The sequence below is a fragment of the Ictalurus furcatus genome, chromosome 27 (genome assembly GCF_023375685.1).
Source record: "Ictalurus furcatus strain D&B chromosome 27, Billie_1.0, whole genome shotgun sequence".
NCBI lineage: Eukaryota > Metazoa > Chordata > Actinopteri > Siluriformes > Ictaluridae > Ictalurus > Ictalurus furcatus.
In genome coordinates this window covers 17,273,620-17,289,754 of record NC_071281.1, presented here as the reverse complement: position 1 = coordinate 17,289,754, position 16,135 = coordinate 17,273,620, and the positions used below count along the sequence as shown (strand labels likewise).

The 16,135-nt window shown below is 42.2% G+C and overlaps 1 protein-coding gene across 1 annotated transcript in view; it reads left to right on the top strand.

Annotated features, from left to right (window-relative positions):
- The first annotated feature begins 391 nt into the window (after positions 1–391).
- slc7a10a (solute carrier family 7 member 10a) overlaps positions 392–16,135 on the top strand; it is a 35,100-nt gene continuing 19,356 nt past the window's right edge. The window contains exons 1-3 of the mRNA XM_053616763.1: positions 392–810; positions 8,782–8,986; positions 10,054–10,205. Coding sequence (XP_053472738.1) covers positions 666–810; positions 8,782–8,986; positions 10,054–10,205 — 502 coding nt within the window. The 5' untranslated portion in view covers positions 392–665. The remainder of the gene's footprint in view (positions 811–8,781; positions 8,987–10,053; positions 10,206–16,135) is intronic.

Here is a 16,135-nt window from a genome sequence, read left to right as displayed (position 1 = left end):
GTTCTTGATAGACCTTATAAAACTTTATAAATTCTTAAATATGTAAATGCTGGCTTTGCTGGACTGCGACTAAAGATTTCCTCTTACTCTTTCTATATTTAACACGTTATTAATCTATTATTTTCTATTCTGAGGAACCTCTGTTCTATTTTATACTAACCGCCTTCAGAAAACCGTGCTCCTTATGGCAACACTTTTGGATATGCAAATGATCATGACGATCAACAATTACTCTAATTAGCATATGACGTCAGGCGACGACTTCTTAGCGTCTAGCTACTTTTCCCCCCTGAAAAGAGTTAGCAACGCTGACTGTATATATCGTAAACTGATCATTGAAAACTTTTCTTCTTCTTCTTCTACTTTTTCTCAACAAACAAATACGTTTGGAGCACGCGCGCCGTCATTTCCGGTTTCTTTGTATCCGGAGCAGGCAGGTGCGCTCCCAGGTGTCAGGTTAACGCGCTTTTCTTTTTTTTTTTTGCTTCAGGATGCGACCGCCGTAGCAACTTGGCGCGCGCTCAAGAGCGGTTTGGGGTTTGTTTTTGTTTTTGCGCATGCGCAGCGCGCGCCGCACATCCGCCCGCTATATGAGACCGAGCTCGGGCATGTTTTAATTTTTTCCAAAAAAAAAAAACCAAAAAAAAAACCCAACAGTCTTCGAGATGGACGGGACCGAGGCGAACCAGAGGAACTGTACGAGGAACGACGCCGTAGCAGATTCGGGACAAGACAAGAAGAGCGGCTCGAAGGAGCGCGTGACACTTAAGAAGGAAATCGGTTTGATGAGCGCGTGCGCTATTATTATAGGTACTGTACGTCTTTTTGTCCTGTTCACTCCAGTGTGTGTGTGTGTGTGTGTGTGTGTGTGTGTGTGTGTGTGTTTTGGTTATTTTGTTTCATATTTCCGCTTTGCAACATATTAATCTGACAGCTTCAGAGACAGGTAGAGAACAAAAAGAAGCTGAGGACGTTATCAAACGCGTCCCGGTCATATGCAGATTAGAGAAAAGTTTGTGCTCGTGCATGCTTTAAATATAATACTATTACTAACAATACTACTACTACTACTACTACTAATAATAATAATAATAATAATAAAAAAGAAGCACGTGCTTCTGAAGAAGAAAACTTGTTAAGTGGTGTTAGCAGTAAACATCTCCCTCTCACACACACTCTCATCCTCGTGCAGTATTGCATCATTAGGAAGTTGTACTTGAGCTAGATCGCCTACGTGGCTACAAAGTCCTTCGCCACGTATTCTCTCAAGCACATCTGGCACACATCACTATTACTTACAGCACGACTACACAACCTGAATAAAGTCCTGCTTTAAAGCCTCTCCGCTGTGCCAGGGGTCCAAGCACCGAACCTCTATTGTTTGTCATTATTATTATTTTTACTACTACTGCTGAGGAAAGTGAACTCGTAAGAGCATGTGCATGCAGAGACACGTACTGTAGTAAGACTCCACGTGCCTTCTTATCTGCTCTTTAAAGAACTGGTTGATAGTAATAACATATATATATAATCAGTTTGTTATTGCGTAACTGCATGGTGTTACATGATAATAATATATGTTATGCATTTCCAGTCTCAGAGAGAGAGAGAGAGAAAAAAAAGTCTTGTGTAATACTGAAGTGTTCACCTTTTGTACCTTTTGCCTCATTTCGTAAAGATGTAGTCTTTAAAGATTTAGTCTTACAGCTAATTATGGTACGTTTATATATATTTTTATCATACACTATAATCCAGATGAAAGATACACACTAAAGAACGAGTTCCCAAACTTTTTGTTTTGGTAAATGACCCTAAATCTATCGATGATCCACCAGTTTCAGCATATTTTCTCTGTTCGGTCTGTTAACTTCTGTTTTTGCTCTGATTCAGAGTCGGTCAGTGTTTTCAAGGAGCTAGCGGAGGTAGACGGATGGGCACGTCTGTCCATTTTTATTGCTGAACTCCTGCGCTACTGCACGTAATTCACATGTAGCTTGTTTGAATCCGACCCACGACCACGTTTCAAAATAGCAGCAACCCCATCGTTCTAGTTAGAGCGCTGTTTGTAATATTACTCTGTGAAATCAACGAGTAAAAACATAAGAAGAGATTGTGATTTGCTCGCAGGTCTACCCCATTTGTACATCAGGTGACCTTTTAACTACAAGGTATTAAAGATGTACCCTTGACAGTTTAGTAGTATCTTCAAGAGTATATCTCACGGCAGTTAAGCCCTCCGTCTTGCACTACATGTGTGGGACAGTTTCGAAATACGTTGCATCATAAGACACACCGCGGCGTTACGCTCGTAATGGATATTCGCTGCTCCGTCTGCGTTGCTACTGGATCCAGTTCAAAACCACAGAGGTCATGCTTCTGAGCTTTCTCAAATATAAATCACATGAGGATCATGAAAGAAAAAAAAACAAAAACATTAAACATATTTATATCCTTCCGGTTAATACGTTATATCCTTAGATTGCTCTGTAGATATTAAGTTGCAGGTAAGACACTAGGTGACCGCTCAGTTTATATGCAGAAGTATTTTGGATACTGTGAACTTTTCAGATGTGCATTTATTTATGCAAATGAGGCTTTGTCCAATGTGTAAATTTGCATAACTTATAAAAACCAAAAATCCAGTATTAGGATGATGTCGGGGATTAAAATATTTATATCACTGTCGGAAAGCTCTCCAGGGAAAGAGCTGTTTATTTGTTTATTGATTAATCGGGAAAATAACAAACATAGGATGCCATGTACATAGTTTTTCATGCCGTTTTTCAGTATATAACTGACATAAATCCAGCAAATATCTACGTTTTAAGGAATTTCTTTGTAATAAGCTTAATAATAGTGATGGGAATGCTTCTTTGGCTCTGAATGAAATAATATATGATTTTGAGAAGTTCAAATTATATATATATTTCAGGAAAGAAGCTTGTATACGACGTGACGTGGTGTGATTGTGCCAAGGAGGCGGAGCTTAAAGCCTTCTTCAAAGTTGCTAAGGAAAACAGCGAAATAAATATATTACGGTCGGGATTAACATTACTACAGTTTAAGAGAAGACGTTACGTTCAAAAATCTGGAAAACGATTAACCGAATTAATAATCATGTTCTTGCCTTAAGGCATATTACAGGATTCGGTAACAAGGCAGTGAATGTCTAGACCTGCCGAGGTACTCGGAAGGTTAAAGGGTTAATAATTCAGGGTGGCTGTTGAGTGACCTTCATGAGAACGTGTTATCGCAAAAGCGGTATCTCAGACACTCAGGAAAATATTGGATATTTCCATGCCGCTCAAATAAAGGTGGTGTTTACTCAGCGATCTTTACTCCGAGAGATACGGCTTTTGTTTTTATTCTGAAATTGAACGTGGATTTCTGATTTTACGCTTTGGCTTTATTCGAAACACAACAGAAGCCTGGGTACATTTACAATAGCCTACACTCTGTTAGTAAACACAGTATGGTCCCTTATTGAAATTCCCACGACACTACAAGCCGGGGTTTGCCATGCCCGGTCTGAATGCCGGCGTTTGATGGACTATCCGCAGGTCTACGGGTCAACATGCCGAGGTCCGTTTAAATGAAAGAAAGCCCCTGACGTCGTGGCCGAGCGCCAGAAACGACAGACGTGTTCGTTCTATACAAATCTTACATGTTCGGTAGAAACAGACCAAATACATGCTTCCTTCCTGCCCTGCGTCTTTATTTCCGAAAGAAAGAACCGTTGTCCGGAAGAAATCAAGGATGAACGAGCGTAATGGAGATGTTTAGTTCGGTACAAATAACCAGGAAAGACCGAGCCAGTGTTTGTCTGTCAGAAGGCTGAGAACTGGAGGGACTGGAGTTTCACCAGGTCATCTGTCAGAGAAGCATCACCAGTTTAGAGCACGCTGGTCACCTGAGGAAGCGAGAAAAGGACACCAGACCAGTTCAGGCACATGTCTGACACTGAACTCGACAGTGGCTGGAAAAAGGATAATTAGAGAATAATTAAAGGTTCAAAGATGGTGGAAATAAACATAATCACAGTTCCAGCAACCACCGTGACTCGTCTTGTTATACATGACTCTTGTAGATAGTTAACACTTTCAGGGATAAATTATTTAAAAACTTATCTTTAACTGTTTTTTTTTTTTTTTTTTTTTTTTTTTTTTAAAACCTTAAAAACCTCCCGGGTTCAAACCCCACATCCGCAGAGTTTACATGTTCTCCCCATGCTTCGGGGGATTCCTCTGGGTACTCCGGTTTCCTCCCCCAGTCCAAAGACCTGCATTGTAGGCTGTCTGGCGTTTCCAAATTGTCCGTAGTGTGTGAATGCGTGCGCGATTGTGCCCTGTGACGGACCGTCACCCCATCCAGGGTGTCCCCCGCCTCGTACCCCGAGTTCCCTGGGATAGGCTCCAGGCTCCCCGTGACCCTGTCTAGAATAAGCGGGATAAATGCATATAATATAGCATATCATATAAATTCAAACTTTTTCTAAATACCAGGTAAATGCATTGCCCATGTGCAGGAATACCATGAGCGAAATTATATCTGAAAAATTTAGGTTCAAAATATTTTATGTTGACGATCACAATTATGGAAAATATCATTTTTAAATAAAATGTGTTAATATCTTGCTAATAGATAAAAAATTGCACAGGACTGTTGCATAATGGTTTCAGTGGGGGGAAAAAAATGAATCAAATTTTAAACATTTTTTTAAAATCTTCAGCAAAAAGCGACGCTAAGAGCGAGTTCGTTGGGGTGTGGCATTATTATTCCATATATAATAATTATATAATATATAATATTTGATTTTTTTTCTTTCTTTATTTATTTTTTATTTAGGTAGACAGTGTGTAAAGATACCGGAGACGTTGCTTTGAGAATGCCGAATAGCCTTGAGAGTAATTTCAATCAAAGTCTCGAGGGATTTCGAGATGAATGACACTGTATATTTTCCTCAAACAGCTTTATATTGACTCCATAAAGTGTGAACACGATGCATGAAAGGGTTCAAAACATGACGGCATAAAGACGGTATAAACAGTACGTGTGTATATATATATACACAGTTTGCTCTTGCACTTTAGTTCATTGTTTACATTCTTACTGTTTCCTCCCACTTCCTGCTCAAATAGCGATTTCCTCTGGTAAAGTAAAGTGTTTTTGTCTGTGGATTTCCCCAAATACGTCATACACACATGTATGATTTCCTGTTTTACCCCTATCGTGAGAAAGGACGCTCTGTCCTATGAACAATCCAGCGATATGATGGATGCTTGTTTTGTTTTTGTTTTTTAATCAGCCAGCAAGAGATTTTTCACTTTCATAAAGAATCTTTCCAAATATCTAAGGTTTTTAGGCACGAGGTGGTACATAAAGAGGTTATGAACGCAGACAAAAATCGCACATGGTAAGAGGATTCTTCGGTGGTGAGATTGGCGGTTTCACTGTGACGTGTTTACGTTATTTAGCACCGTTCCAACCGAAGACGGTCGATGACAAATTTCTGGCAGTAGCTGAAATTGTTTCTTCAGATGTCAGAGTGTGAGCTCTGCTACGACGCTCATGTAAAATCCGCCAATAGGAGGACGACGGTATCACGAATGCATGTTTTATGTTTAAGCAAACGAGCTCACAAATGATATCAGCTGACATCTTTAACCCCTCGTACAGTGAGTCAGAAAGCCGGAAGAAAGAGTGTAGTGTAGAAAGAAAGAGTGTAGGTCTGCCGTTAGAGGATCGTCATCGTGTGATCTGATCGGAAAATTCCACACAAATCTCTGTTTTGAACACAAAAGTGTGGTCGCTGTGATAACAACGAGGCTACAGGTGACTTAGGAGTAGTTTTTTGCTAAATAAGTGTCGCATATACAGCTGTGATCATTAGAGTTAAATTAACTGGCACAGTGCCACTTCTTTACAGACATGAAGGCTAAAATACTAAAAGTTATTTCGTTATTTGCTGTGATACAGTATACTGAAAAAAGGTCATGAAAATCTACCGCAAACTACACTACTATAATTGTTCTAATTCACTGTATGTACGCATCCAACCATCCAGTTTTTTAAAATTCATCCATCTATTCAAGCATCCCCATCTGTCTTCATTCATTCATTCATATGTCCAATAATTTGTCTATCCAGCAATCAATCAGTTCATCCATTTATCCATCCAGTCACCCAGTCATCTAACAAACCCTCCATTAGTCCATGCGTTGATATGTTTGTTCGCTCATACCTGTCTATTCATCCATCCATCCAATCTGTTTATCCATCCATCCATCCGTATAGCTACCATTTAATCAAATCACTCATTTATTCATTCATTCATTCCATCTATTAATGCATTCTTCTGCCAATTCAACTTTCCATGAACTTGTGCACTGATAATTCTATTCATTCATTCATTCATTGATTAATCCATCCATTCATCTGTTTATTCATCCATCCATCAATTTGTCCAGCCACCAGTAAATCTGTCTGTCCATTAATCCATCCAAACATCCATCCATAGATCTACCCATCGATCAATTCGTCCATTAATGCATTTGTTCCTGAATCCATGCATTCATTCAACCCTCCAACGTTACATCTATTTATTTGTTTATTCATATATTTGTTCGGTCATTCCTCCATCTATCCATCCATCCATCCATCCATCCATCCCTTCCTCCTCATCAGCTCTACCTCTGCACAGTAGTGCTGAGATCATCTAATGCGGTATTGAATTTCCACCCTGTGATGTTTTCATCCATTCACTCGTGCTCAGCTCTTTAGCGAGCCCGTTCGTGCAGGCACACGAAGGGGATGTGGTGAGCTGCTGTCTGCTTTCCTTTCTCCTCTGCCGGAGAGCTTTGGAGTGCAGCTCTGTATGGAGGAGCGTTGGAAAACAGATCGATAACAGAGTGGGTTAGAAAAGACACAAGAGGCACAGCAGGAGGAAGATAAATGATTTATTCCCGATACAAGCTGCCAATTGACTCTTCGTAGGATATGACGCGTACCATGCAGAAGACTGAGAATAAGCCTGAGACTTTCAGTAATATATCCTGCTGCTGAAAAGCAGAAGCCTGCCACTCGAGCAAACCCCATGGACACCTTCCCTATTTTTAAACCGTGGTCTGTTGTGGCATTGTTTGCGTGATAGACCAGGGCTGACACGGGAGTCATACAGCACCACTGTAAGCCGACTTGTGCAAATGTTGCATTTTTAATATACTACTGTCAGCAATCTTTACATGGGATCAGCATCTCTGAGGTTATTATATATATATATATATATATATAACTTATATACAGACATGAAACAAGTTCAAAGGGAAAAAATGGTGGCTCTGTTATGCTCCGGGAGGGGGGCATATATTTATATTGTTTAGAGTGCACAGCAAAGCACTGCAAAGTTCTTCTGACTGATCACCCGGTGGGCGTGGTCTCTTCCAGGATGACTCCGCCTTCTCCTACAGCATAAGGGCTCGCTGAATGGTTTAACAAGGATAAATGTGATTTCTGCTGGCAGGGTTGTTTAACCTGCTCCGTCGTGATTCTGTTAAACTCATTACAGAAGAATTTTACTGAAGAACCACAAATCATATTGTGGTTACAAAATGTCACAGTGTCACTGTAAACGTAAAACTGTAGAAAGTTCAAATAAATAAATACATTTTTAAACCCAACAAAAAAAACAACAACGAAGACACGCCTCCCATATACTCAGACTCCGCCCCATGCGCATACGTCTTGCACAACTTTTGAACCGTGGTCAAGTCCAGAGCGTCAGTCTAGGGAGTGTGATCACCTGACATAACTGTCACTCAGTACGTTTACATGGACACCGATAATCCTATATTAATCCGATCTAGACGATACTCTGATTAAGAAACTCGCATGTAAACAGAAATTATTGATGACCTTAATCCGATTAAAGTCATACTCGAAGTAAACACGAATGGAATTAAGACGTGTGGAGTATTCCTGTTTTAGTCGCGTTATCGACGTGCGTTACGGACACGTACACACCTTAATCACGCTATTAACGTCGTGTGGGAGTTTTCACCGCATCGTGCGACAGGACACGTACACACACGGCAGCGCTCCACCGTTTGACGGCGAACAAGAGAGCACGGCTGCGTCCCAAACCGCGTACTTACCTGCTGTATAGTAGGAAGTGAAATACATGTATCTCAGCTCCTATATAGACGGTAAGTACGCGGTTTGGGACGCAGCCCACGGCTTCAAGCAGTCGTCTATTTGCACGTACAGCACGACTAATAATTAACTGCATTCGTAGCTTTCGTAAAATTCAAAATAAAACACCCGAAACTGTATACGGTCCCATAACGAAGACCAACTGTACGTCGATACGTGAAATTCTGGAGGGACGGCGTGGCGTGGGGACGTAATGACGTGTGACGTTAATCCGTCTATGTTCTATAACACGTAAAACAGGAACATGAAAGGAGTATTCTAAACGCGACTCATGTAAACACCTTAATCAGAATATTGTCTTATTCAGAATAAGGTCAATAATCAGATTATTGCTGTCCATGGAAACGTAGTCTCTGATAGACTTCATGAATCCAGAAACCAGAAAGAAAGAAATGAGAAAGAAATCAGCCCCAGCGCCACTTCTCACTCCTCACTTCTTCTCCGTCGTGCTGTTCCGCTCAGTTCCACAAAAATCCACGTTAATCCACCTTCATTACAGCAAATAATCTGATGCAGATGAGAAAAGCGAACCCTGAGTGTGACGTTTTCTGTTTGTTCTGTTGTTTTGTACAGGTAACATCATCGGCTCAGGTATCTTCATCTCTCCAAAGGGGGTTCTGGAGCATGCCGGCAGCGTGGGCTTCTCCCTCATCGTCTGGGTTCTCGGTGGAGGCATTTGCGCTCTGGGGTCACTGTGCTACGCCGAACTGGGCGTCACCATCCCCAAATCTGGGGGAGATTACTCCTACGTGACAGAAATCTTTGGAGGACTAGTGGGGTACGAGGGCTTTTGAGTTGTTGTTTTTTGTTTTTTCTTTCAAATTGTTTTAGAGACATTTTACATACAGCGTGAGCCAGTGAGCAGGTTCTTATACATTTATGCTTTCATCATTCCTGAATGTCCCAGGTATCACAGTAGGTTTTATTTAAACAACTTAAAGCAACCTTTAAAATGATAAATGCTCATTTTTACACAATGAATTATTTTTAGTGTTTTAAAATGTTTGTTTTTTTTTGTAGACATTCATTAAAAGTGTCAACTTCTTAGGAAAATACGCTGAGGTCGTAGAGGTCAGGTGTATATTAGCCAATACAAACTCCTCTGTTTTGCACGCATTTAAGAGTAGCCGTTCTTCCATTTTGCTGGACCCGGGGTCATGTGACCCTCACGGACCAATCCCTGTTTAAATACTAAATAATGAGTACTTATGAATATTTCGACTAGAACACTACGTGTTCTTTTTAAAGGTTCTTCATTCCAGCCTTTTAAAAGGCTTTACACTCTCGATCTGTTCCACGAGTCTGGAATTTCAGCGTGCACTTTTCTGGCCACAAGCTTCAGAATCTTAACGCACTCTGCACACTTGTCTGTATTCACGCGTAGTTCACACAGAAGAGACTTCGGACACGTTTTTGTGACACGGTAAAGCAAAAAAATCGGAGCCTAACATTGATCTACTTCGTTGCATTATGTCTTTAAGAGTAAACGTAATTAATCTTGTGAGATTCAGGATAAAACGTCCACGTTCGAATGGCGTCTTCCTGTTGAAATAGGCGGTTCTCGGCCGTGACACTCCAGCGAAAGCCGGAAGTCTGGCTCAGGAGACTAGATTTCTACACAGACAGACATAAGAGCTCACAGTGAGGGTACGTTTTCTGTTTTGTCTGGGTCCTGGAGGATGTTTTCAATATAATTTGGCCACGGGTTACGTTAGACGTCGAATGTTGTTGAATCAGTGTTAGTGTGGACAAAGCTTTAGAGATATAGGACACCGTGAAGTGTGTGTGTGTGTGTGTGTGTGTGTGAATGATTTATGGATGTTGTTTTGATGTCTTAAACCCCAGGTTCTTGTTACTGTGGAGTGCAGTATGGATAATGTATCCCACCACGCTGGCTGTGATCGCCCTCACGTTCTCAAACTACGTCCTGCAGCCGGCGTTCCCAAACTGCCTTCCTCCCTATATCGCCACTCGAATCCTGTCCACAATCTGCATCCGTGAGTTTAACACACACACACACACACACACACACACACACACACACACACACACACACACATATCTGTTTGGCCATTCGTGTGCCTGCAGTGTAAGCGTAAGGACAGCTGTTTAACAAACTTGGCCAGGCGCACATCACGGTTAGAATATTTCTGGAGACAGCAGGATCAAACCAGTCAAGCGTACACTGCTGGCACATTTGAAAGAGCACTAAGAGCGCCCGCGTGTGTCACTAGTCTTATGACTCGGACTGGTTTGGTCCTGTATGATCTGGCGTTTGATAACTGGAGAACATGAGGAGGTGTGAAGGGGGTGTGTGCGCTTGTTTTCTTTTTTTTTTTCTTCTTCTTCTTCTTGTACACGAGCCAGTTCCATGACCTACAGCATCCCACTTTATTTTTGGTAGCTGAATGCGAACTATATTCCGAGCACCAGAGTGAGAACGCTAGGACTAGAGAAGGAGGAGATTTAAAAGCGCAGTCGGAAAAACACACTTCCTGCTTGGGTCTGTGTGTGTTTTTTCGAGCGCTTCTTTTCCTCAGTCTCGTGGACCGGTTCCAGAAAAGTCTGGATAAGCGACATGACATGACATGATATGACCGAATGACAGCAACAGTTTGCTTTTAACGCTTAACGATTAGTGATTCGTTTGTGGCTGGAAATAAAACGATATGAAGCGGGAACGCTTTCTTTCCTAGCGGTGATCACTTTCGGACTCGAGCCACGGATTCACGGGGCAGATGGGACACCGCTATTATTAAACCTTGTGTTCTCATCGTCGGCTTTTTTAAAAACATGTCGTCAGTTTGCTGATTAGACTATAGAGGGTAAATATCATAAAAGTCTGTGAATAATCCCCTCTAGCCCTGTAGCTAGTCTCTGGGCCAATAATACAGCCGGGGATCTGCTACTGTACGTAATGTTTACAAATCCGGAGTCACTAAACGACGGACGGGTTTTGTTTCATACGCTGCTCTACAACAGCATTTTTTTTTCTTCAAGTATTTGGTTCGATAATTTTCCGCGTTCCCGCATCCCGACCTCGTACCGCCATTTTACTGGTAATGCCCGGTTTAGAACGACGTTCTTTTCGAATGCGGCTTATCTACTAGATAAGAATTGGATTAGAGATAGGGATGTAAACTTTTGCACTCCAACTGTATATAATATATAATCCACCCCGAACGCAACTGTCCCAAGTTTTATTTATTTATTTGTTTTTGTTACGCGTACGCTGTTCTCCAGCCATTTTTTGTTGTTGTTGTTGTTTGTTTGTTTGTTTTTTTTCCGCTGACGTGTTTCTTCCATCCCGACAGCACACTTTAGTGCTATTTGGACCCATAAAAAGGGTCAGAGGTCACACTCGGGGTCTTGTGAGTGAGCGTGTGTACATAAGGTCAGGTTGAGTGTGTGTGATGATGACAGACGGCGCAGAAGGTCGAGAGGCCACGAGGGTGGCGTCGGAGCACCTGACCCTCACATGGCGAAGTGTCAGCCTCTGTAATGGTACCAGGCTTCGAGCGCCACCCGCATTGTACATTGTTTTTTGGGGTCTGGCCGTCGTCACGGCAACAGCATCACGATCCGGGGTGGGAGGGCGCGCCGCCGTCAGAATCAGCCGATCCGAGCCGAGATGTGCCGTGAGTGCGTAAAACGGGAGTCTGGGTGAATTTAGCGAGGAAACTGCAGCGGCGTGTCGGAGACCTCGTCACCCTGCAGGTGCACGCCATCGTTTCTGGTTCTGTTTCAGACCTCCATCTGTTATTCTCTTTGTTTATAGGTTCTGTACTCTGGGAATATTTGTGTGTATTTGTGTAGCTGTGTGTGTGTGTGGGAAGAAAGAGACAGAGAGATGGATAGAAAACAGAGAGATAGACAGACCGAGATTGAAAGAGGGGGAGAGAGAGCGTGAGAGTGCTAGACAGAGAGAGAGAAAGGGTGGGAGAGAAAGACAGAGAGAGAGAGAGAGATAGACAGAGATTGGCAAAGAGATAGCGAGACAGACAGAGACAGAAGGATAAAGAGAGGCAGAGAAAAAGAAATACAAAGTGACAGAGAGAAAGCTAGGCAGAAAAAAGAGATAGAGAAAGACAGAAAGAGAGCGAGTGAGACGGACAGATAGCGACAGAGAGACAGAGAGAGAGAGTGAGTGAGAGATAGACAGACAGAGAGAGAGTGAGTGAGAGACAGAAAGAGAGTGAGTGAGAGATGGACAGAAAGAGAGTGAGTGAGAGACAGACAGAAAGAGAGCGAGTGAGAGACAGACAGATAGCGACAGAGTGAGTGAGTGAGAGACAGACAGAAAGAGAGTGAGTGAGAGACAGACAGATAGCGACAGAGAGAGAGAGAGAGTGAGTGAGAGACAGATAGAAAGAGAGCGAGTGAGAGACAGACAGATAGCGAAAGAGAGAGAGAGAGTGAGTGAGAGACAGATAGAAAGAGAGCGAGTGAGAGACAGGCAGATAGCGACAGAGAGAGAGAGAGAGAGAGAGAGAGACAGATAGAAAGAGAGCGAGTGAGAGACAGGCAGATAGCGACAGAGAGAGAGAGAGAGAGAGAGTGAGTGAGAGACAGATAGAAAGAGAGCGAGTGAGAGACAGACAGATAGCGACAGAGAGAGAGAGAGAGAGAGTGAGTGAGAGACAGATAGAAAGAGAGAGAGTGAGAGACAGACAGATAGCGACAGAGAGAGAGAGAGAGAGAGTGAGTGAGAGACAGATAGAAAGAGAGAGAGTGAGAGACAGACAGATAGCGACAGAGAGAGAGAGAGAGAGAGTGAGTGAGAGACAGATAGAAAGAGAGTGAGTGAGAGACAGACAGATAGCGACAGAGAGAGAGAGAGAGTGAGAGACAGATAGAAAGAGAGCGAGTGAGAGACAGACAGATAGCGACAGAGAGAGAGAGAGAGAGAGTGAGAGACAGATAGAAAGAGAGCGAGTGAGAGACAGACAGATAGCGACAGAGAGAGAGAGAGAGAGAGAGAGAGAGTAAGTGAGAGACAGATAGAAAGAGAGCGAGTGAGAGACAGACAGATAGCGACAGAGAGAGGCAGACAGAGAGTTTTGCCCTCCCCTGTTGAATGTTCTGAGTGAATGTGACAAGGTCATGTTGGTGCACTCCGTCTGTCCCCCCAACACACACACACACACACACACACACACACACACACACACACACTCGGTGTTCCCACTCCTCTCCAGCTGGATCAAGAAACAACAAGAACACCATGATACAAAAACACACTAACACACAACAAAACACAGCAGGCGATCTCACACAAACAGAATACCATCCTGAAGGTCATTCTTATACACACACACACACACACACACACACACACACCCCAACTTTCACCCTCCTGTATTGTCCTACAGCTTACACCTGCTTTTACTACCTGCTTCCAGCACTAAAATCCTTTGGGAACTTTATTTTGAGAGTGAAAAGGCTCCTTTTGTTTTGTTTGCTGTTGGGTTTCACGCTGCACGTAACAACACGAGCCAGACCGGGCCGTGCAGCGCTGAAAACATCTCCGTACTGTATTAACCAAACCCTCGGCTGCTCAGCGCAGAACTCTCAAATAAAACAATAACTAAATAAACCGTTAGATAATTACACTTATTACATATAAACGACTAGTTCACATCGGTTTGTCTTTTGCACCCAGCATTTATCTCTGCACTCTTCTCTCGGCCGTACGTTTAATCATTCCCTCTGCTTTCACCTCCAGATGGGCTTGTTTTTATGTACAGTTTTGTTTTTAATGGTCACGGTTTAGTTTTTGATCAATACATTAAACACAGACATTGATTTTAAAATGTAAAACTTTACAGGCCAGGAATTCCCAAACCTGAACGTTCTGAATAATCCGTGACCCCGTGACCCCAGGCCTGGACAAAAAAAAATGTTAAATTCCAGATATATAATATAGGATTACTGTAACATGGTTCTCGAACTCGCTGCGCATCTTATGTACGTCCAGAAGACTTAAAAACGAGCTTCACCGGACGTCACGTCAGAGCCGAAACCCTGCGAAACCCCCTGTGTGTGTGACGGGTCTCCACGATGTTAAACACGCTGACGAGCTTGTCGTGATCGTCACCACGAGCCGCGTCTCAAATCGAAAAAACTCGGACCTCGCGTTTAAAATCGTTTATTAATCTAGAAAATCGAAAGATACGCTGATACGCAAAACAGAGCTTTCGCTGGGTATGAAGGCGACACGGGAGGTTTTTAAAATAAAGTTTGGAACGCTTTTTTAAAACTCTAACGGGAAACCCGTACAGTGTTCTACTCAGTAACAGACTGGAATAGTACACTGGACGTTTTATTGCCGAGCTACGCTACTGCAGTGTTTCACTGTCGAGATATTACACATAAACTATTATTCTAAACGTGGCTTGTATGACCGTGCCTCCCGAAAACATTTCAAAGTATCCGCACACAAAATCCATCTTCCGTATTTCTAATATTCCTTTGTAAAATAAAGGAATGAAACGAAGAGGAGATTGTGACGTTCTCTCACGAGCTCATTTGTAAATGTAAACACATTTGTTAACACACCCCTAGTTTAGGAACCCTCTGGTGCAGGCCTTAATCTCCGCACTGCATGCTTTTATAGATAAACTGTAAAATAGAGATAATTAAAGAAAAGAAAAAACAGTGGGGGGTGCAAACTTATGCACTCGGCCGTATCTATTTAAAAGTTGTACTTCTTATGTAGAAATGTTTGAGACTTGACTTTTGAGCGATATATTAAACATGTTGAAATATGACTTTTTCACAGTATGCTTGTGGGCCTCCATGATACACCGTCCTCCATTAATATTGGCGCCCTTGTCTGATACATATGAGCAAAGAAGGCTGTGAAAAATTGTCTTTATTGTTGGAAAAATTCACAAAAATACTCTCGTGAATATCAAACAATTGCAAATACAATACAGGTTTATCAAAAAAAAAAACTTTGTTAAAAATATATGTGCAACAATTATTGGCACCCTTTCGGTCAATACTTTGCGCTAGCTCCTTTCGCCAAGATAACAGCTCTGAGTCTTCTCCTATAACGCCTGATGAGGGCGGAGAATACATGGCGAGGGATCTGAGACCGTTCCTCCGTACAGAATCTCTCCAGATCCTTCAGATTTCGAGGTCCACGCTGGTGGACTCTCCTCTTCAGTTCACCCCGCAGGTTTTCTATGGGGTTCAGGTCAGGGGACTGGGATGGTCATGGCAGGACCTTGATCTTGTGGTCAGTGAACCATGTTCACAGTAAACCATTCACAGCTATATTCCTCAGTCTTACCCATTGTTATGAATGACTAAGGAAATTTGGCCTGTATGTTACCTCATATTTATACCCCTATGAAACAGGAAGTGATGGTCGAACAATTTCCTGTTCCTAGTCACTGAGGTGTACTTAAAAAAAATGTAAAATATCAGTGGGAATATACTTCAAATATATTTTTCTCATATCAATATTCACAGGGGTGCCAATAATTGCTGCACACCTATATTTAACAAAGATTTTTTTTTTTTGATAAACCTGTGTTGTGTTTGCAATTGTTTGATATCCATGAGAGATTTATTTATTTATTTATTTATTTAAGATTAAACAATAAAGACAGTTTTTCACAGCCCCCTTTGCTCACGGGTGCCAATACTACTGGAGAGCACTGTATACATGCATATTAGGGGGTCAGGATTTCCTGCAAGAGTGTGTGTGTATATACTATAAGGCTAGTTTGAGTCAGTTTCAGGGGTGTGTGTTAAACATGGTGTATAGTTATGGCATTATTTCCTGCCAGGCCATCCTCTCTAACACAACACATTCCGGTCAGTTGTGTTTGTTTATTGATGTTGAAATCATTTTGCACGGGGATCTAACATTCAAACTGTAGATATCCCCGCATGTAAAGGTTTACGTAAAGAAAGT